The sequence below is a fragment of the Arvicanthis niloticus genome, chromosome 3 (genome assembly GCF_011762505.2).
Source record: "Arvicanthis niloticus isolate mArvNil1 chromosome 3, mArvNil1.pat.X, whole genome shotgun sequence".
Classification (NCBI taxonomy): Eukaryota; Metazoa; Chordata; class Mammalia; order Rodentia; family Muridae; genus Arvicanthis; species Arvicanthis niloticus.
The window spans coordinates 87,102,903-87,127,140 of record NC_047660.1 but is presented as its reverse complement, the minus strand read 5'-3'; the positions used below and the strand labels follow the sequence as shown (position 1 = coordinate 87,127,140).

Here is a 24,238-nt window from a genome sequence, read left to right as displayed (position 1 = left end):
TCTATTTTAAAGCACCTATCTCAAAGCTCAATTTTAAACAACATTCCCTTGAGGTTAGGATCACGCTGAATATATAAATTATTTGGCAACACAGGGTGTGGAAAAACTACATATACATAATATTAAAGGAGGGCTGGAGAGATGTCTCACAGGTAAAGAATACACTGGCTGCTCTTCCTGAAGACCCACAGTTGATTACTAGCACCTACATAGCAGTTCACAGCGGGTCTGCAACTCTAGTTCCAGGAGATCCAATGTCCTCTTCTGGCCTCAACAGGAGCAAGATATGCATACAGTGCACAAATATATATGTAGGCAAACCACTCATACACATAAAGTATATACATTTTAAAAACTGATTTTAAAGGAAGTAATTTACAGAATATAAAACAATCATCATGTGAGAGAATGACACTAAAGTAAAAACAATTTAAAGTCACATGCTTACATAATTACTATTCTGAAAAACTACGTGCGCCAACAGTACGTGAATTTTTCAAGAGATATTATTACTAAGCAATATAATCAAAGCACAAAAATATCACATAAGCCAGGCATGGTGGCACCCACTCTTTAATTCCAGCACTCTGAGGCCGAGGCAGTCAGCTCTCTAGGCTGTATAGTCTACATAGCAAGCTTCAGAGCAACCAAGGTTACCTAGGTAAGATCCCGTCTCAAAAAAAACCCCATATAAGAAAGTGTGGTAGCACTCAGGAGATTGAAGCAGGAGAATGTTGGGATACACAGTAGTTCCAGATCAGCCTAGGATACAGTGAGTGAGAGCATCTTTCTTTAAAACTTCAAACAGCCAGGCAGTAGTGGCTAACACCTTTAATCTCAGCACTTGGAAAGCAGAGGCAGAAAAAGCTCTCTAAGTCTGAGGCTAGCCAGTCTACAGGAAAGGCAAAATTATACAACAAAACCCTGTCTCAGAAAAAAATTTACATATTTGTAAGAAAGTTAGTAAGAAAGCATCTGTTTTTTTTTTTTTTTTAATATATATAAAAAATAAAGCTTGTTCCCTACAAGTGGTGGAAAATTGGGTGGAACGGGTCTCAAATGAAGAAAGTGACCTTTAACTTAATTTACCGTTTTTTATAGTTTTTACTTTAGGAAACATGTTAATGTTGCTCATATTATTCACTAAGAATGGAAACAGAGAGAAAAAAATAAAATTTAAAGCAAAGTAGAACCAAGAAATCTACTTATATTTCAAATAAATCAAGGACAGACTAACTGATCAAAAGGCAGGCAGACAGAACACCAAGTAATTTGTGAACAGTGTGACTTTACACCATTGATCTTACTGCTGACAAGGCAAGTATATGCCTGTAAACAAACTGAATAACTTGAGTACGTGTGTAGTGTATGTGCCTGTGTGTGCATGTTTATAGAAACCACAAATCAATGTCATGTGTTCTCTATCTCTCCATCGTACAGGAGACAGGGTCTTTTACTGAACCTGGAGCTTACCAATTGACTAGATTAGCTGACCACTGAATTTCTGGGATGTTCCCAACTCCTAACTCCACAGTGCTAGGACACTATAGCACTATAGTGCTATAGGCACTACCATGCTTGCCCTTCCCATCCCAGATGATGGGGATCCAAAGTCTAATCCTCATAGTTGCCCAGAAAGTACTTACCCATTGAGCCATCTCCTCAGCCCCAAATCCTGAATATCTTAAGGCTTTACTGCAGTGAAATAAGCAAATACTTTTTTAGAAATATTACGAGTTTGAGTAAATGTGATGCTAATGCTCACTGTTAACAAAAGGGATGAAAAATTGTAGGGATGGGTTGGTACTAAAGATATCTCTATGATCTCAAGACATGTGCATGTATTTGAATCTATATCAGTATGTATTTTATATGTATGTGACTATATACATGCATGTTCTCAATCTCTGTTAAAGGGGTCAAAATTAAAGAAACTATACCTGGTGCATAAAACCTGGTCCCTAGGGACATTTCCAATCAATTCCCAGGAATGGACCTTAGCAGACAGTATAAGGTGAACCTGTGTTATTCAGAAAGTGAGGAAATTTCTCCAGAATGACAGAGTCATGAAATGAAGACCAAACAGCCAGTATTGTTACCCGAGACACCAGAAGGCAGCCATAGAATTGGAGTTATGAGTGGCTGGAGCTTCCATGTGGATACTAAAAATCAAATCCAGGTCCTCTAAAAGAGCAGACAGTACTCTTAAGTGGTAAACTATCACTCCAGGTCCTGTTTTTCATTTTAAAAGCACCTGAACTGAGGCTAGAGAGATACTTCAGCAGTTAAGAGCACTGGATGCTCTTTCAGAGGACTTGTATTCCATTATTCATTCCTAGCTCACAGTTATCTGTAACTCCAGTTCCAGAGGATCTAGCTTTTGTGGGTACAGGGCATGCACAAAATGCCTTTACATGCATGCAAGCAAAACAAGAAGAAAAAAAAAAAGAAAAGAAAACTCTCACACACATCAAAAACAGAAGACTGAACTAATAAAAACTAAAAGTGGTAATACTTTAGTAGTATTTTAAATAAAACAATCAAGAAAAGGGTTATATAGAAAAAAACATTTTTACTTTCCTAAGTATTTTTACCTCATTACTTACACAGATAAACAATTTAGAATGTCTAGTTTAGTACTCAAATATTACTTCTTTAAGAGAAAGATAATGCTAAAACTATTTAAAATTCCAGTTTGGAGAAACATTCTAGTGAGCTTTAAAAGACTTTTTTTTTTTCTGGTATGCACACAGAACATCATACATTAACTAAAGACAATGAAAGAAAGCCAACTGAACTGACTTTCTTCCATAGCCAGAGTCAACTAGAACCCATCTGACAACTCTTAATAAAATTACTCTGGATCATCAATCTACCAAATATAAACACACAGCCATGACCTTTAACTTTTATACTCCTCAAGCATTCCTCATCATCATACCCGTTCCAGTCTTCCTTTTATTCAGGTGTCACATGCATTAACATCTCAGGTGTCTAGTTTTTAGAAACCACTAACACCTAGCTGTCTGAAACCAAAAATGGTAGATAAATCCTCAAATACAAAATACAAAAATAGGTAAATCCTCACATAGAAAGGCAATTCACTAAATACATTGGACAAAAACAAGCTGTTTTGGAAGAGTGAATTCTAACTGTTAAAACAAGCACTGTGTGGAAGAACATTTGTTCTTGGGTGAGATGTGGGAGTACTTGTCCTTTAAAGTCTCTTCAGTTGCGACATTCTGTTTTTAAATTAACAAACTACATAAATTAATTTCAGAAAACAAAAGAGAATATATAAAGCTATACTACTTTAACATTGCAGGCTCATACAATTACAATTTTATACTAGAAATTAATATGTACTCTTGACTTTTAAAAGAGAAGTAAATTTTAATCCAATTGCCTAGAAGCTTACTATCAAGTGTCATATTGAATGACAGAAGGAAAGAAAAAAAATTTAAGTCCAAAATGTTCCTTAGAAAGTCAGACAAAAGATAGGGCCAGATGGGCCCAGTTTTAAACTACAGAGAAACACTGAAAAGTAGCGGTAGAAATATTTGAAAATTGAAACCACAACTGATCTTATCTTACAATTAGTTTCTTCAAAGACCCAGAAGCAGTCTTAACTGTAAAACAAGGTAGCCAACATTCCAAGAAAAATGCAACCTTCTAAGCACTGAAGGTAATTTTGGCTGATTTTTATAAAAATATTGCCTTAGCAACAGACAGGGGTAAGTAGGAGTTGAATGTAAAGTGAGCAGAGCAAGCAGTTCTCTCTAAATCAGCACAGGCATGTGCAAAAAAAAAAAAAAAAAAAAAAAAAAGGAAGCAGAGAAATGGTAGCCAGAAATCAGAAACAGGTGACCATTTCACTAGAATTTACACCAGAATGTCCAAATGATAAATCCTCAAAACTTAACCAAGGTTACCTAAATTCAGTTATGTTCAAGTCCAATTCCTAAAATCCCTTTAGTTTCCTAACTAGCAAGTGACTTTTTAAAAAATAAAAGTCTTTGGGGTTTTATTTATTTATTTATTTTAAAAAAATATGCATATTGACTGTCTTGTATTCATATATTTATATGCACTACATGCATGCCTGGAGCCTGCAGGGGTCAAAGAGGGTGTCAGATCCCTAGAATTAATGAACTAAGAACCCATGTGAATACTGGGAATCAAACTTGGGTCCTCTAGAAGAACAATAATGCTTTTAACCACTGAGTCAATTCTCAAGCCCAGCAAATGATTTTTTAAAAGCCATCATTTAAACTATTTTTTAACCAGTTTTCTTCACGCTGCTCATTTTTCTGTAGCATATAACTTCCCAGGCATCCCTCAATCCTACTATAAACAACTCCTGCCTATATTCCTGGTAAGGTTAAAAACTGTATTGACAACATGTTTAATAAAGTTAATGTGGGGCTGGAGAAGATGGGTCAGCATCTGAAAGAACTTCGAGAGGACCTAGTTTGATTCCCACTAACCACACTGTAGTTCAGAGTCATCTGTAACTCCAATTCCAGGGAATTTGACAAACTCTTCTGACCTCTGCATGCGATTAGGCATACAAGTGAGTGTATACACACAGAGGCAGGTAAAACACTCATATACATAAAATAAATATTTAAAAAGTATAAAAATACGAGGAAGTAGAGAAAAGGAAACTCTTGGCTAGGTTGTCTATATCACTAAGGCAAGATGATGACCTACATGATCAAGAAACTTAGACAAATATTACTAGGACTAACTAAACAGTTGAACATATTAAAGATAATGACAACCAGATTTCTGACTGTAGTTAAAGAAAAATAAAATACAAAAGCATAAAGGGCAGGAAAAACCTGGTGTTGGACCAGACGGGAAATTAACAGTGTGAACTCTAAGTATAAAATTAAGTATGAAATCATATATAAAAACACAGCATGATAGGGTAGAGATATATAGAAGTAGAAAGGGATTGCCAGTCATGGAGCAAGGCCCTAAGTACAAGGCATTATTTAAGTCCTTAGCCTTTAACAATAAAACAACAAAAAGAGTTTTTAGGCCAGTTAGGCCTATGTAAGTGAAACCCTATCTCAAAGTGTGTGTGTGTGTGTGTGTGTGTGTGTGTGTACACGTTTCACAGTTCTGTGTACTTAAACAGAGTCTTGAATCAATGAGAACACAGTATCTTCCCTAGTGTTCATACCAAAACCATGGCAACTAAACTGAATTACAGAAAGCACTAGACAAATTAAGTTGAGGCCACTCTACAACTGCTGAGAACATTTCCTACATCACTCACACCCACTTTTTTCCTCGGGTATCTGGAAGATAATAAAAATTCCCTAAATACTCACATGAAAGTAGGGAGCATCTAAGTCTCTTCAGGGAATAAAAGGTGGCACAACTACTATTACAAGACCGTTTTACTCACATTATATCTTTAAAGTGGGTACAATCCCGTATGTAGCTTTTTAAGTTTAAACAAATCAGCAGTAATTTTCTTAATTTTCCTGATACTATAATATTGTGTCCAACAATACAGCAGCAAATAGGTCTGCTGCCAACTTGTTTTCCATGACCTGATTTACTTTAGGCCAGATAAATTATTTCAAAATCAGGTCAAGTACATGTACACTATTACTGTTTTAAGCTCTGTGAATAGCAAAGCAAAATCTCTCAAGATTAAGTTTAAAACTAAATTTAAAAACTGAACACAGGGCTGTAGGTATAGCTCAGCGGCAGAGGGCTTGCCTAGGATGTATTAGGCCTTGGGTTAGATCACTAATACTGTAAAACAAAACACTAACAAAAAATTAAATACAAATAAGCATACATGATGAACTCAACTAATTGAAATATTGAAGTAATATAAGCAAAAAAACATAAAATTAACAAGGAACTGTTTTGTTTTGAGATAGGGTTTCACTTATGTGGGCCTAACTGGCCTAAAACTCTTTGCAGACTAATTGGTCTTGAGCTCCCAGAGATCCACATTGCTCTGCTGGAATTAAAGACCTATGATACCAAGCCTGGCTTTTAAAAAAAATTTCAGACATTTTCTCTGCTATGTACCCCAGTCTAGCTTAAAACTCACACCAAGTCTCTCGTCAGCCCGAGTGCTAGTTATTATATGTGTGCCACCTTGCCCACTTTCTGACCAGCTACCCTTAGTAAGACACAATTTAAGGGCCAAAAGAATTGCAAACATAGCTTAAGCCTCACTATGTATTGTTCTCAGTAATAATCACTAGTCCATTACAAAGTGATTATTATGTGTGCACAGGCTACAGCAGTAAGCCAAATACAAAAACATCATCTCAGGGCTCACAAAATGGCTCAGCAGGTAAAAGCACTTGCTACCTACACCTGATAATCTGAGTTCAACACCTGGATCACATAATGGGAGAACTCCAGAGTTTCGCCATCTGACATTCATTCATACAGGTACTATATGTGAATGGCCTCTCCTCCAACACATTAATATATTCTTTTAATGCTAAATTTAAAGTAAGGCTATCAATATAAACTTAAAGCTTCTTTTTCAACATGTCTCCTCGCTGTCTGATGACAAAGCCTATCAGCAATAAATACAGTTAATACTTAGGTATCCTAAGTATTTATTCCCCTCAAAAAAAAAAAAAAAAACAAGAGTCTTAAAAGAAGCAAATTCTTTAATTGAAAAAGTACATGATGAATCTCGGTCATTTTATTGTGCAGAATCCAAAGTAATTCAAAGATGTTGGTGTTACACAAAAAAGCTAGGAATTGTTCCCACTAGCCAAATCTAAAACTATGGCACACAAAGAAAAGTCAAAACCTATCATACTACATTTAATAATCTTAAAAAGTTTATTATACATATTTAAGAAATACAAATAATGTTTTGATAAACATGTGGAATGATCAGTACAAGTTAACAAATTATGTATCTATCCCTTCAATAATTATTTTTTGCAGTGTGGTAAGAGGACCTAAAACCTATTCTTTCAGCAAATTTCAATACACAATATTAACTGTATTTCTGTTGACTATGCAACAGGTCAATATGTGACTTTAGTATACCTTTTACTAACATCTTACCATTTTCTTTGCCTCTGTGCAAAGGAAGGATAAAGCCAGGCATGGTGGCATTATTCTATCCCAACATTTTCTTTTAGATTTACCATAAAAATGATCATGCTTGGCTTATTTTACTATGCACAATGCTAATAAGTAATAATTATTTAATCTGTCAGTGATGGGGGAGAAAGACTATAGTATTCCATTTACTAAATGTAGAAGAAACAATTGAAAATTTTTCATCAGTCTCCAACTGTCAGTGTAATAAATGATGGCAATAAGGTTTGTGATGGTCTGAGTATGAATGGTCCCAATAGGTTCATGTATTTGAATACTTAAAGTCACTAGGGAATGGAATGTTTAGAAAGGATTACAAGGTATGGCCTTTCCAGAGACTGCTGCACCTGGGGATCTATCCCATATACAGTCACCAAACCCAGACACTATTTCAGCTGCCAAGAAGTGCTTGCTGACAGGAGCCTGATATGGCTGTTTCCTGAGAGGCTCTGCCAGAGCCTGACAAATACAGGAGTGGATGCTTGCAACCAACAATTGGACTAAGCACAGGGTCCCCAATGGAGGAGTTAGAGAAAGGACTGAAGGGGTTTGCAACCTATAGGTAGAACAACAATATCAACCAACCAGACCCCCTAGACTTCCCAGGGATTAAACCACCAACCAAAGAGTACACATAGAGCGACCCATGGCCCCAGCCACATATGTAGCAGAGGATGGCCTTGTAGGACATCAATGGGAGAAGAGGCCCTTGGTGGGAAGGCTCAATGCCCCGATGTAGGAGAATGCAGGGGGGGGTGGGGGGGGTGAAGGAGTGAGTGGGTGGGTGGGTAGGTGAGCACCTCATAGAAGCAGTGGGAGAAGGGATAAGGGGTTTCCAGAGGGGAAACCGGGAAAGGGGATAATTAAAATGTAAATTTTTAAAATATCAAAAAAAAAAAAAAAAAGTATGGCCTTGCTGGAGTAGATGTGGCCTTAGAAAATGTGTATTACTGGGATTGTGCTTTGAAGATTTGTTTGAGTGTGTGTGTATGTGTTTCTTTCTCTTTTTCTTTTTCTCTCCCTCCCTGCCCCCCCCCCCAGCCTGCAATTTGCAAATCACATATGAACTCTCAGCTACTACTCCAGTACCATTCCTGCCTCCTGTTGCCACTCTCCCTGCCACAATGATAATGAACTAACCCTTGAAACCAAGCAAGCTCCCAATTCAATGTTTTCTTCTGTAAGTTTCATGGTCTCTCTTCACATCAGTAAACAGTAACTAAGACAAGGTTCAATACTAGATGCAAACAATGAGTGAGAAAATACACTGCAGAATAGGATAGTTGGATGTTGTCTGAATAGCCCTACTTAAATTGTAAAAGGGGAAATATGCCTTTGTTTTGAACAAAGCTCATGATCCCAAACTGTTAGTCATTTAAACAGTATTAAAGGCCAAGAGTACGTATACAAGGCCCTAGATTCAATCCCCATAGTGTGGGAAATAGTATGGATATAAATGAAAATACATTAAAAATGGAATATTGCCAGGCAGTGATGGCTCATGCCTTTAATCCCAGTACTCGGGAGGCAGACATCAGTCTGAGCTCAAGGCCAGCCTGGTCTACAGAATAGGTTCCTGGACAGCCAAGGGCTACACAAAGAAACTGCCTCGAACAAACAAACAAAAATAATGGAATAACCAAAACCTATAGAGCTTCAAATGTAAGAAAATATAGTTATCAAAAATGAAGCTCTGGGGGAAAAAATTAACTTAAATCTAATCCAGAATGTAGATTTATTAATTTACAGCTTCCTAAGACAATGTTGGAAAACAAGTTAAATAATATCAAGAAAATAATTAGATAACTTCTACATGTGGAACAGTCCTAAAGACAAGTATCACAGCTTCCTAATAAAATAAGTGAAAGGGAATTCTTTGTAAATAAGAATCTATTTAAATAAGGTCTACATAAAAAAAATATATATACCAAACTGCTACAAGAGTCTTAGTTAAAAGAGGCAGGGAGGGAACTAAGGACTTCTGAGAGCTTTAGAGGGAAACAATATGATCAGGCATTAAGAATTATTTTTTTAAGTATTTATTTCCTTATAGGTTCTGGTCTTATCACTAGACAGGAGATTCTTTTTTCCTAAGAAATGCTTAGGCCGGGAGTGGTGGCACATACTTTAAATCCCAGCACTAAGAAGCAGAGGATGTCTGAATTCTAGGCCAGCCTAGTTTCCGGAGAAAGTTCCAGGACAGGTAGAGCTATACAAAGGAACCCTGTCTTGCAAAAATAGAATACAAAACAGAAGGGGTAAAAAAGAGAAAGAATTGCTTATGCTAACAATAGAATTATTTTCAAATACTACAGTATACACATGATACGTATTGTATAATAAACATGTTATGCAGAAAGAACACTGTGTATACCATGATAGCACAATGCTAGCTAAAAATAAATACATGCCAAGAGATAAGGGGTTTCACATTTCTTTTTTGAATTTAAAGTTTTTCGCAATAATAGTTTTAGAAAACTAAATAACACTATCAATCATCAGGTCTCAAAGTATAGGCCATGGACATTAGAGATAATATCAAACTCTTTCAGGAGACTACAAATTCAAAACGATTTTCATGCCAGGCAGTGATGGCTCACACTTTTAATCCCAGCACTTGGGAGGCAGAGGCAGGCAGATTTCTGAGTTCGAGGCTAGCCTGGTCTACAGAGGGAGTTCCAGGACAGCCAGGGCTACACTGAAAAACCCTGTCTCAAAAAACCTAAAACAAACAAACAAACAAATACACACCCCCTATTTTCATAATTACAGTAGTATGTTATTTGCCTTTCTCAGTGTGTTGAAACTCCTATGGATGGTACTGAAGCCAGTTTGATGGTATCTTGGGCAAGAATCTATAAAACCTACAAATTATATACCTTTTCTCATCAGTGTCATAAACCATAAACATCAGTTTCATATAAAGCCTAAGAAGAATTATCATTTTTATTAAATCTCAATGTTCTGTGTGACAAATATGCACAAACTACTTGTGCATACAACTTTTTGAGCTGTATATATGTTTGTCAGAAAAGTCATTCTTCAAAGACTGACAAACATCCTTTTAAGACTTAGGTATCTGGCAAAAATATTTCTGTAAAGGAATAAAGTGTGACTGTCACTGTCAGCTAATCCCTTTAAGGCATTTGGTACCAATGAAAAAATATCAACTCTAGCAAAAACTAAAATTCTGGAGATCTTGATCTATTACTGTGAATCTGACTACTTCCCAGTATTGACAAAATTTTTTGGCTTGATGATATTAGTATGAATTTATTTATTTATTTATTTATTTATTTTTTGGTTTTTCGAGACAGGGTTTCTCTGTTTAGTCCTGGCTGTCCTGGAACTCACTCTGTAGGCCAGGCTGGCCTCGAACTCAGAAATCCGCCTGTCTCTGCCTCCCAAGTGCTGGGATTAAAGGCGTGCGTCACCACCGCCCGGCCGAATTTTTTTTAAAGATTTATTTATTTTATGTGAGTACACTGTCACTGCCTTCAGACACACCAGAAGAGGGCATCAGATCTCATTATAGATAGTTGTGAGCCACCATAAGGTTGCTGGGAATTGAACTCAGGACTCTGGAAGAGCAGCCAGTGCTCTTAATCACTGAGCCATCTCACCAGCCATGGTATGAATTTTTCACTGAGCATAACAAAATGTGTCACCTTAGAAAGTTTGTATAGGGAATCTGACATTAGGCTAGAACAAAGAAGTAGGCTTCAGGCATGAAAATGACTTTGGGCTAGGACAGGAAAGTAGGGTCAGATATTTTGGTCATCTTGAAAAGCCCTTAGACTTTGTTTATCACCTTGCTTGTTCTTTGACTGTTTGTGTTTATTGTCTTACTTGTTCCTTGACTATTTGCATCTATTGTATTTAGAACTGACCTTAATACTTGCATGTAATTAAAATGGTTAAAAGCAAAAAGGAGGAGAAGGGATGGAATAGGGGGTTTATGGGAGGGGAAATGAGATAACATCTGAAATGTAAATAAATAAAATATCCAATTAAAAAAAGCTTGCATAGTTCAGGGTAGCTAGTATTTTCCAAATGGCCAACAAATATGGCTTTAAAGCATGCACAGATAAAAATGTATATTCAAAATATAAGGAGAAGCAATATTCTAATGTAAACAGTATGAAAGGCTTACAGACATAGGTTAACCTTTAAAAAACTAAAATTTAACTTTTGGTGTAGTGAACCAAATATAAAATACATTTCAAAAGCTTACCTAAAATAAACCATATAGAATGGTTGGGTTATATTTTCTTCCAATATTTCAACCAATATAACACAATAAAATACACTGAATGCAAAGACATAAGAATACAACTGTTCTCCTCCAAGACAAAGATAGTCCTGGCTGGCCTCAAATTCAGAGATTTACCTACCTCTGCATCCCCAGTGCTAGGATTAAATGCATGAGCCACCACACAAAGCCTTCAAAAGTGTCTTTTTTTTTTTTTTTTTTTTTAAGCCTGCCTTTACAGAAATTTACAAAAGTATAATGTTATTCCTTCTACATTTTTGATTTGAAAATAATTTTTCATATAAATTATATTACATCATTAGTTTATTACTTTAGGAAATCATAAATACAAATGGGGTTTGTTTTTCATTTCTAATCTAGTCAATGTTTTTTTTATTGTTTTTGTTTGTTTAGTTTTCTTTTTTACCACGTTTATTTAAGATAGGGTCTTGTTATGTGGCCCAAAATCATAAAGCTCTAACTTGTAATGCTCCTGTATCAGTTCCCCAATTGCTGAGATCATAGATGTATGCCACCACACTTGGCTCTATCTAACCTAATCCATACTGATAGTGTCCATGTAATTAAAAGTTCGTTGGTGTCCTTAATATGTGGTAAGAATTTGAAGTAATCAACCCTAAACACATATACATATGAGCAAATCTAAAGGACTCAGCATAACATACTTAAATTTACATATGTATTGTTTGTGTATATACCAGTAAGTTAAGAAGTCATGATGTTGAGGAGTGGGAAAGTACAAAGGAGGAGGGGGAAAGGACAAGGTAGAAACTATATAAATATAGTACTTATATATGGAATCCTCTTCCCCAAAATTAACAAACGTTAAAAAATGTAGTGATTGAGAACACCCTGCCCATTGGTAAATATTGCTCTGAAAACATATATCATAAACCATTTTGTAAGACCTAAAAGTGCATCTAAACAGCCATATTATTTTGAAGATGCCCAATGAGCTTTTACATAAACAAATAAGACAATAAAAAATGTTTACATTCTAGCTATATAAAATTAATTCATTTAGCAAGAACAAAACAAACATTACTCAAATAAACCAAAAACCTACATAAAACTATAACCCTGAGCGAAAACAGTTTTGAAAACCTATATTGAATTTGGCAATGAATTCTTGGCTGTGACATCAAAACCAGAGACAACAAAAGGGCAAAAAAATAATCAAAAAATTTAAATTTGGCAAAAAGGAAGGTGTAACATTAAGAAGTGGACAGAGTATTTGCAAATTATATAATAAGAAATTCCTTTTTAACTAAATTTTACATTATACAAAACATTGCCAGTTAACAAAAATGTCAAACACAGAAAAACTAGCTCCAAAGATTATACAACTCTGTGAACTTCTTTTTTAAACAGAATAGAATACAAACTCAGTCCTTTCTCATCCCCTAACATTTAGCATTCTTTTTCTTTCTTACATGTTATATTGTGTGCCCACATTTGCTTACATACATGCATATATATATACATTATTGGCTAGACTTCAGAGAACATGTTTTTTTCTGAGAGTAGATGGCTAATATATATTTTCATCTAAGCCCATCTATTTTTTATTATAATTTTCTTCACAGCTGAATAGTATTTCATTACACACACACACACACACACACACACACACACACCTATCCATTCATCTTTCTATGAACAACTCTAACTATGCTGATTCCAAATTCTTTGCTACAGTAAATAAAGCAGCAATGAACATGGGGTACAAATATCCCCACAGCAGGTATGGAGTTCTCCTGGGTATACGCCCAGGAATGAGACAGCAGGCTCATATGGTAGTTCTTTTAAATTTTTTGAAAAATCTGCTGAACTCCTACAACTAACATAAAAGATAACTCATGATTTTTTTTTTTTTTTTTTTTTTTTTTTTTTTTTTTTTGAGACAGGGTTTCTCTGTGTAGCCCTAGCTGTCCTGGAACTCACTCTGTAGACCAGGCTGGCCTCGAACTCAGAAATCCGCCTGCCTCTGCCTCCCAAATGCTGGGATTAAAGGCGTGCGCCACCACCGCCCGGCAATAACTCTTAATTTTAAAAAGGTCAAGAAGACTCAATTAGGTATTTCTCAAAATACAGACAAACATGGTGAGGGAGACAGCTCAGTGAGTAAAGCACTTGCCATACAAGCATGACCACTTCAGTTCAATTCCAGTGCTTACATAACTGGGCACAGCAACACACTCTTATAATCCTATTTCTAGAAAGGTAAAGACAGGAAGATTCCCTGGGCATTGCTGGCCAGCAGTAGTCTAGCTAAATCTATGAACTCCAGGCTGAGTGAAATCCTGTCTCAAAAATTAAGGTAGGAACAATAGAAGATGCCTCATAGGGTATTGAGGCATCCACAGGCACATGCAGAATGAACATAAAAAACAAAACAAAACAAAACACATGATGTATAGACTTACTAATGACTAGAAAGCATGTGAAAAACTTTGTAACTCAGTAGCCATTATAGAAACGAAGATCAAAGCATGACTCCTCTATACATATTACGGTAGCTTTAAAAAAAAAAAAAAAAAAAAAAAAAAAAAAAAGCAAGATCTGACTATGTATCTCTGGCTGGCCTTCAATTTGCTCTACAGACAAGATTGGCCCTAAATTCAAAGACTTGCCAGCCTCTGCCTCTCAGCTGCTGGGATTAAAGGCATGAATCATCACAACAAGCCTATAGTAGCTTTAATCTAGTAGTAAATGTTCCCGGGACATGGGGAAACTGATAGAGCCTGTCTGATGAGAATAGAAAATGGAATGCAAAACAGTTCCCGGTTACTCAACAAGCCTGACAAATGGTATAACTGTAGGTATATAGCTAAAAGAACTGAAAAAAGGTCAAAAAGACCGAACACAGAGATCCCTGACTTACAAATGTTCAATCTGAGGGTGACATGAAAGCAACTGCAATTTAGTAGAAACAGTATTTTGAATTCCAGTTTTTTTCTAGGCTAGTGATATATAAAAAAAAGACTATTGCAAGACAGAAGAGCAACAAGTCTCAGCTTCTAACCAGCTCTTGTCAGTTTAAACAACCAATATTTTAGAGCATGGAAAAATGATTTTAATGCCATACATACTTATATAGATATATAATTACATTTTTTTATAACAGTATATTGGTTTTTTAAAAAGAAGATTTACAATATAAGATCCTGTGATAAACACTGTCACAATGGCTTACTGGTAACTTCTCAATAAAAAGTTACGGGTTGAGCCCTCTAATGATAAATATATGTATACACACATATACACATACATTTTTAAACTAAAATCACCAGTAGTAGTACTTTACTTACCCGTTTGGGGCCACTAAAAATCTTTCTGGTATTTTCCTTGGATTTATCTCCTTGTTTACTTATGGGCTTCTTCACACTCTCAGGCACACCAGGCAAGTCCTCTGTAAAATCCAAGTTTTCTGAAATGGTAATCAAACTAGCTAGCTTTCCAGTGTTTCAAGTTATCAGAAAACTTAAAGCTTTTTAAAAAACATTAATGTTGGGGAAAATAATGAAGGATTAAAAGTAGTAACAGCTGATGAAGTACTCTAACCCTATCCTCTACTTCAAAACCCATCACATATCTGTTCTAGTTGTATTTTGTATTAATAGCAAAAATCAAACATTTTCTCTTTTACTGAGAATGGGTCTTTATAGTTAGCTCAGACTGGTCTGGAATTCACTATATATTCCAAAGTGAGATCAAACTCACGGCAATCCTCTGCTTTAGCCTTTCAAATCCTGAAATTACAGTCATGCATCACCATACCTGGCTTAAAATTTTTTCCAAAATAAAATTTGAACTTCATAGATGTAACTGCCAGATATCTACAGATACTAACACTGATATATAATTTACAAACTCAAAAAAATACTAAATTTTACATTTTTTCTACATTTTAAGTTCACGAAATCATGTTGCCTTAAAAGAATACTTGCTAGAAGCCAGTTAGGCAGAGCTGAAGCAGACTCAGAATTTAAACCTAAGTAGTTTAATGCCAATGCTGTATGCTTCCAGTACCGACTACATGTGCTAGCTGTGAGTACAGAGTTCTTTGATACGAGATAACTAACTTTTGGTGTGATTCCCAAGAGTCAAAGACATTTAAGCACTCTAGACATAGTTCAAAGTGTGTAAGAGGCTGCTGACTTCTACAAAGATAACCACTCTAAAAATGTTTTTAAGACATGTATTATGTATATGAGTGTTTTGCATTAACTAATTCTTTGGGGGATTTTTTTATACCCCTTTTGTTCCTACATAACTGCAAGGCCCACTCTAGCCCATTTTAGCTCCCAAATAAAAGATACAGAGTCCTGGTATTTTTATTAACAAGCTTCAAGAACTAAGATGGGCAGGTTCAGAACTATTCTAATCTGGTTATGCTGCATATTTCCCAGCTATGTGGTCCTTTACCTGCATATGAGTCTTACCCTGGCTCACTCTGGTTCATGTTTGTCCTCATAGCTGCTCTCTCATAGAGACCTCAATGGAGAATCCTCCTGGTCCATCCCCATGGTCTCTCCCTCTCTCCTCTCTCTCCAGTCTCTTTCTAGGACCCCAGCTGGGATCAGATGTCCTGCCCTATTTTCTTCTGTCCAGTTAACTAACTAGCTGATCAGCATTTTATTAGCCAATCAGAGGTGATGGAAAACAACTTTTATATAACATTAAGACCAGAGATGCTAGACCATGCCATTGTCCAGACTGCAGATGTCTAGGCATAGACATCAGCATCTGAATACACAGTGCACAAAACTATCTCAACAGTTTTGCCTATATGTATGTATATGAACCACATGCCTGCCTGAGGAGACTGCACAGATGGTAAGGCATCAGAACCTCTGGAACTGAAGTTCTGAACCACCATGTGGGTGCTAGGAACTAAAAGCAACAAACACACATAACCACTGAGCCCTCTCTCAAGCCCCAAAGAGGACAAAATTTTAAAAAGCACAATCTCTGGGTGTGGTGCACAGTCCTAATCCTAGCACTCAGGAGGGAAAGAAAACAAAGATAGTTACCCTTGGCTAGTACAATGCAGTTCAATGACCTGTGAGTCTTCACATAAAAACTACTGAAGGATGAGATTACTTCTCAAATGGTTATAAACATTTTCTTCTAATTTAAAAGAAGGAAGAGAACCTCAACTTTTAAAAATGATTGCTGGTTCACACATTACGTCAAGACTGAACTGCAACTTGGCATTTCTCATCCAACTGGTCAAATGTAATTCAGTATCAACTTCATTTCTCGGAGTCTAACTTTTCATATTCCAGAATTTAGGTTTTATTACTCCAAGATGCAATAAATAGACCTAGTTCTCGCTAGAGACTCAACTACTAAGAGGGCCTTATCATTGAGCCTACAATCTTGAGACAATTTTATTATTAAAAGAAAATACTTACCTACTAGTACTTTTCAATCCTATGAAACCACAACTTAAGAGGCTTTGAGAATGTTTTAAATGTCTTTTCAGTTTTGTGCTACTTACGAAGGTTTTAATTAACTTCTTTTGAGTATTTCCCTCATTAAAACCATCTGTTATCAGTACAATTCTAACTGTCCAAAAAAATCCATCCTTATGTCTACACTGCATTTTGATTTTCAAAGCTAAAACACGATATTTGGTATCTTTGTCCCAAAGACTTAATAGTATAAAATTCTCACATAAATTCCCATATGCTGGCCTAGGGTTGTATTTCAATGGGAGAGATTACTTATATGTAATTTGGATTGGGTTTGGAACCCAATCCAAAATAAAAAACTTTAAATGACAGTACTGATTTAATACATGTAAGACTCCCCAGTCTACCATACAATTTAAAACCTAATCATTTACATGTAAAATGCTATACTTATGCATAAGGCAATCTATGCTTCTACTAAACTGTAATATAACAAACTAAGGCTTAAGAGATCACTCAGTGGTTAAGAGAATTTGCTGCTCTTCCCAAGGATCTGAGTTCAGTATTCAGCACCCAAGTCAGGCAGCTTACAACCCTAACTCCAGCCCTGGTCTCAGATGGCACCTACACTCACAAGCACATACCCACATGCAGGCACACACACACACACATATATATATCAGAACTGAGTTTGTATTAAGCAAAGAACCTACCCTTAAAAGCCTGAAAAACTTTATATATTAAATGCATATTATTTTATATTATATATAAATCTTACAATTCTTACCTGCATTATTAGTACTAGACTGACTATCCTGGGAATTGTCGCTGCTTTCAGGAGGAGGCTGCTGGGAAGGTGATGGAGCTGTTTTGGTTCTTTTTTTGTCTTTCTTTCTTTCCACTTGACAGTCGTCATCATCATCATCTTCACTTTCACTGAGATCGTCAAAGCCAAAATATTTAATTTTGTAATTAGAACTTCCAGAACCCCCTTCATCACCTCCTGTCTCATCATGATCTTCAAAACCAAAAAATTCAAGTTTAACATCCTTTTTGGATTTAGTATTACTAGGTCGAAATCTAGTAGTGGTCTTGGAAGTTGCAATATCTGCTTTTTTTCTGAGCCGGCCAGCCTCTCCTAAATCTGCAGGAGTGGATGCCGTGAACTCATCCATACTCCGCTCCATAGTATCCTGGATGGTAACATTACAAACTGACAAGCAAGATGGATGTAAAACAGTGTAATCTCTAGTCCGTCCAACTGTTCCTCTAAAACTGGTCCCACAACTTACACTACCTTTCTTTGCCTGATTCAGGCCATCTTTACTTGATTCACTGTTAGCTTTGGCTAAGGTCTGACTGGTGCCATCCATTAGCTTATCAAAATTTGATGCTCCCTGTGAGGATTTCGCTTTATTGGCCCTACAGTACGTCCTACAGTTGCTTGGCCTAAGAACACTTTGTATAATATCTTCTTCAAAGGCTTCATTTAGATTTTCCAATCCTCCAATCCGATTTTTTAAATCCTCATCCTTCATCTCCAAAAGAGAATCATTATCCAAACTTAAAATACAGTCTTCTGATCTGATATCTTCAAAATCATTATCCCATTCATATAAACCAGTTCTTACAGATCCTTTGACTGGACAACTTTCAGATGAAGACTCTGTTCTTTTTCCAGACTGGGAGTTCCAAGTATCATTTGTTTCTTTAGTTTCATCAGCTTTATATTCAGAAGCCACTGTGGTTTCTGCATTGAGTTTCTTAGTACTATCTTCAGCATTTTTGTGAAAATGGTGACTATTTTTTTCATGTTCTTCACTAAAATTCTCCACTTTATCTATAAAAATGAAAAATGTTAGGTTAAAAACATAAATGTCATCAGTATGCAAATTAACAAATAGTAGGGCTATCTGAACAGTAGTATAAAATAATCTTGAAATAGCTGCAATAATTTCAATTTGCAAAAAAAAAACCATAAAAAATAAAGTTTTACACATCTCTCCTACTCTGTCAGTAGGTACAGCTGCCATGTCTTCTAGTAGCCTGTCCCTGGATACCCAAACCTCTAAAAACAGTTATGCTGAACTCAGAAGAAGATTCTAGCATTATTAAAAAACTGAATCTACTGAGGATAACATTAGATGACATTTATGCTTTCAAGTAACTGTACTTAAATTTAGTAGAAATTAAACACATGTAACAATGAGTCACATGCCTTTAAGTGTCATTTGTACTTACCTGAAATAGGGCTGTCTATACAGTATGTTAATTTTGTCAAAAAACCTGCCTGCAGGAAGCTTCTCTAGCTATTTCTCTATTTCTTCTAATCCTAAAAGCCACATAATTTCTTAACAGTGGATCTGGTACCTATGTAGTCTATAGTGCCTATTTATAAATATCAACCAGTACTGCAAATTTAACATGACTATTTTATATGTGAAAATTTCATTTTTTGTTGTCTTATATTTTTAACAACAGAAGCAATTACTTTGTTACCTTCCAAGTAAAAGACAGCAATATGACTCAAACTAATATCATGATGCCCTGAGTATTAATTAATGGGTAAACACTGGCAAATATTTACTCTATGCCAAAGAAAAAAAACTGCCTCAAGAAAAATACACCTACATTTAAGAAAAACTATTTACAAATCTTTTGTTTTGTTTTGAGATAGTGTCTCACAATGTAACTCTGTCCTGGAACTCAAGATGTAGACCAGACTGGACTCAAACTCACAAGAGATCTGCCTGCCTGCACCTTCCAAGTGCTGAGATTAAAGTCATAATAAGCCACAACACCCTCCTTATTTACAAGTCTTAACAAACACAACTTTTGAATACAGACAAAAGGAATGTTTTACATGGATGAATTCACTGTATAATTATTGATGCTACTCAATGAGTTTAAATATAATTTAACTGTGTCATAGGCCTGTAATCCCAGCAACAGGATACAAAGTTCATGGCAATCCTAGGAAACTTAAGGCACTGATTCAAAAAAAGAAGAAGAAGAAGAAGAATGTACTAATTTAACTCAGTGGTTAGAGCACCTACCTAACATGTCTAAAACGTAACTAAGTTAAACTACCTTATGTTTATTGATTAGTGTATGCATGGGTACACATGTGCCATGTTGCTGGGAACCCCCTCTCCAATCCTTAGCTCATTTTTTTAACTGTATAGTATTCCACTGAGGGGACTTTGTGGGGAGTAGTTAATGGGGTTGTAGTATTTGGTTTTGAGACAGGTTTTCACTATGTAACATTGACTAGCCTACCACTTGCTATAGATCATGCTGGCCCTAAAATCATAGAGATCCACCTGCCTCTGCTAGTATTAAAGACATGCTACCAAACAACTTGTTTTTGTTTTCAGAGACTGGGTTCCCTGTGAAACCCAAGATGGCCTCAAATTAGTAATCTTTCTGTTTCATGTGCAAAATACCTGGCTTCTACTATCTTAATATCTCAAAAAAGATTTTCTGCTTTAAGTGTAAACATTATTCTGATTTAAAGACAGATCTAAACATAAACTTCACTATAGTTTTTTAAAAAACATTACTATTTTAAGTTTATTGCCCTCATCTCTCCTATGTGTGTTGTGTTTATGCATTTTAGAAGTTGCTTTTTAGGTAATTTAAGTAGTAACTGCTGCTAGCCTATCTGTGTAAACTTATAAGAAGTAATGAGTTCTGTAAGGAAATAGTTTAAGTATGCAGCATTCAGTAAAGAAATAGTATACAGTAACAATAGCAAACAATCCACATATTATATTCAGCAAAAGCAAAAGTGACTTATTACTCTAGTACATTTTTAAATTTCTAAAACGTAGATAGTTTTAGGTAAAAGCTAATTTAATCTAATTTCTACATGAGAAAACCTGCCCAAGTTCTCCACAGTACTATTTCAGCACGTAAAATGTGTCTTATACTCCTATATTATTTAACTTCCCAACAACAAAATCTTAGCTCGCTTTTGAAAGGTTATCACTATCTTATTCAAAACTGCAGTTTACAATTGCTTTTAACTGCCCTCCCACATCAAAACCACCTTCCTAAGAGATAAACCCATTTGTGCTGAATATTCATTTACCAAAGGGGTTTGGGGAGGGCAGTATGATGACTAGATTTTTTTTGTTTGTTTTATTTTATTCTTTCATGCAATACATCCTGGCTGCAGCTTCCCCTCCCTCCATTTCTCTCAGCCCCCTCATCCTACATCTCCTTCCAGATCCATCCCACCCAGCCATGTCCCAGGGACATCAACCAAACAAAGCATAACAAGATACAATAAAACCAGGCACTAACCCTCACAATGCTGGGCAAAGCAACCAGGATTGTGAATTAAAAACCAACATGTTACATAGACTCTGTCTCAACTCTCTCATCCTTACTTAACAGATTCTTAATTTTATACAGGAAGTCCTGTCTCAAAACAAGTCATCCATCAGAGGAAGTATATACTTGCTTGGTATAGTGGCACCTCAAAGGTGAAGGCAGAATAATTAGGAGTTCATGGTAATCCTTGGCTACATATCAAACTCCAGAGCCTTCTGGGCTACATGAGACCTTGTCTTATAAACCGTAAATAAGTAAGTAAACAAGTAAATAGAGCCAGACAGAAAGATGAACAAACAAAGCATGAGGGGAAGGGTACACTATCTTCCAGGAAACCTCATGACCAGCTATCTGGAAGCTCTCTAAAACTTGTCCTTAATCGGGCTAGAGAGATGGTTCAGCGGTTAAGAGCACTGACTGCTCTTCCAGAGGTCCTGAGTTCAATTCCCAGCAACCACATGATGGCTCACAACCATCTGTAATGGGATCTGATGCCCTCTTCTGGTGTGTCTGAAGACAGCTAGCTACAGTGTACCCACTTACATAAAATAAATAAATCTCTGAAAAAAACAAAACAAACTTGTCCTTTATGATTTTCATGGTAGCTCTTCTACCATAAGTCATCAGCTTAGCCCGTGTCCCTTCTTCCCTTCCTTAAAAGGTTTCAGATAGGGGTATCTCTGAAAGTCTCAACCCTCTAATCTTGATTGCATCTACCTAGTGAACATTATTTATCCTAAAGCTCCTTAAAAACTGTCAGCTGTCAGTTCATTACAAGATGATTCTACATAAGATTCTAGGATCTTGAATTTTATACTCGGAAACTGAACCAAATACATACTTTACAATAAAACTGCACAGTATATGCCTAAAAAGCTACAACAATTAACAATATACTGTAGTTCTAAGGAGAACTGTGGTAGCTGGCTAACAAAAGGGCTAAGTGGGAAGATTGTAGCCAATACCATTGTAAACCAAGCGCAAGTAAAAATGTGTAAAAGATTCTATATATTCTAAAGTGAAAACAATCCAACAGAAAAAAAAAACCAAGTAGCTATTTTTCTACCTTTACCTAGGAACAAAGTTTGTTAAGAGAAGGGTGATAGCAAGGTTGGGAAAGGGGGTGCATACTATTAGCAAGAAATGTGGCATTATCTATTGAAATTTAAGCTGTATACATCCAAGGCTGGAGAGATGGTCCAGTATAAGAGCATTTGCTGCTCTTCCCAAGGATCCAAATTCCAACCCCAACACACATCAGATGACTCACAACCAACCACCTATAACTTCAGCTGCAAAGGGTCCTAAGCTTTTGGCTTCCTCAACATCTGCACTTATATGCACATAATCAAACCCAAGTGCAGACACACATAACTACATATAATTTAAAGAAATAAAAATAAAACTTTAAAATATAAATATATATATCTATATATATATATTCTCTCTCAAAATTACTTTTAGAAATAACTCCTACCACTATACTAACACAGCTGACATGGTACTCAAAAACTTAAAAAGATGTTCAATACAACATTTACTTGCAACAAAAAAAAACCACAATCACAATGCAGTTCATATACACCTACACAATGGGAAACTATGAGCCTGCTAAAAAGAATAAGGAGTATCTACAAATACAGAGCAATATGCATCCTAAAATTATCCTTTAAATGTACTAAAAGCATGATATACCATATATATGCATACATTCCAGTATTTTATATTTCACATTGTGTGTATGATTTGAAACAAGACCTCACTGTGTAACCAAGGCTGGCCAGGAACTATGTAATGTGAGCTAATTTCAAATCAGAGATTGCCCTGCCTTGCTGTATAATCATGCTACTACACACAGCAAATGTTTAGGTTTTTAGGATCATACACAGTATATAAGCTGGTTGGGGGTATAGTTCAATGATAGAATGCACATTTCCATACTCAAGGTTCTGGGTTCTAGCTCCAAAAACGAAATACAAAGTATTCATGAAATCTGAATCTGAGGGAAAGCAACTTCTCACTGTCAAGAGAACATATGGACATTAACCACAAGTACCCACAGGACCAGAAAATGAACTATTATTTGTGAACCAGGAGCTGGGGCTGTAGCTTGGTTGATAGCTTGACTAGGCCCTTGGTTCAAGTTCAAGCACTGAATAAATACAGAGTGGTACCCGAGTGTAATGCTAGCACTCAGGATGGGGATAGGAGGATAAGAAATTCAAGGTCATTTTCTGTTACAGAAGGAGTCTGAGGCCAGCCTTCGTTAGAGACTGTTTCAAAAACAATAAAAAAAAAAAAAGCTCCCAACGTCCTCAATTAATCAATTTTACATAAAGATTTGAAAGGTAAGGCATCTTCTTTAAATAGGCATATAAAATACTCTAATGAAACACAAGATTACATGTCATTTTAAAGATAATATAGTAAATAAACAAGGATTAGGGATGCAACTCAAAGTACAGTGCTTAACTACAGGCTCTAGGTTTAATAACCCTAAGGGGGGTGGGGAGGTGGAGACAAACCAAAAACCATTTCAAAAATACTATTCAAAGCCGGGCAGTGGTGGTGCACTTTAATCCCAGCACTTGGGAGGCAGAGGCAGGCAGATTTCTGAGTTCAAGGCCAGCCTGGTCTACAGAGTCAGTTCCAGGACAGCCAGGGTTACACAGTCTTGAAAAGCAAAAACAAAACAAAACAAACAACAACAACAACAAAAAAAAAACTATTCAAAAACTGTGCATAGCAATATATCTGTAATCCAGAACCTTGGGAGCTGGAATTACATATAAAATTTATTATTATTTTATTATTATCAGCAGCACTACCACTAGCAGCAGCAGCACCGCCAGCACAACCAGTAGCAGGCTTACTACACAAAATGGCCAAAATTAAACCAACCTCCTATCATTCCTATCTACAAAACAGCCCTTATCTTTAGGCTTATACAAGGTTCTATCAGTGAGGAGCTGCTACCCCCAGGATAGCATAATTAGGTCCTCATCAGAAAGATACAGCTCCTTATAAAGCAGGCTTCAGCTCCTAATCCATTTGAGTCGGGGTAATAACAGCTCCACTGTGAAACCAAGGTTGGGGGGCCTCA

The 24,238-nt window shown here is 36.2% G+C and overlaps 1 protein-coding gene across 4 annotated transcripts in view; it reads right to left on the bottom strand.

The window, feature by feature from the left end:
- Nucleotides 1-24,238, bottom strand: part of Wapl (WAPL cohesin release factor) — a 67,056-nt gene that overhangs the window by 31,716 nt on the left and 11,102 nt on the right. For 3 of the 4 annotated variants that reach the window (XM_034497492.2, XM_034497494.2, XM_076931488.1), the window contains exons 3-4: nt 17,585-18,637; nt 14,689-14,807 (exon numbers count right to left, since the gene is read on the bottom strand). In XM_034497492.2, coding sequence (XP_034353383.1) covers nt 14,689-14,807; nt 17,585-18,637 — 1,172 coding nt within the window. The remainder of the gene's footprint in view (nt 1-14,688; nt 14,808-17,584; nt 18,638-24,238) is intronic. The other variant, XM_034497493.2, reaches the window with a different exon arrangement.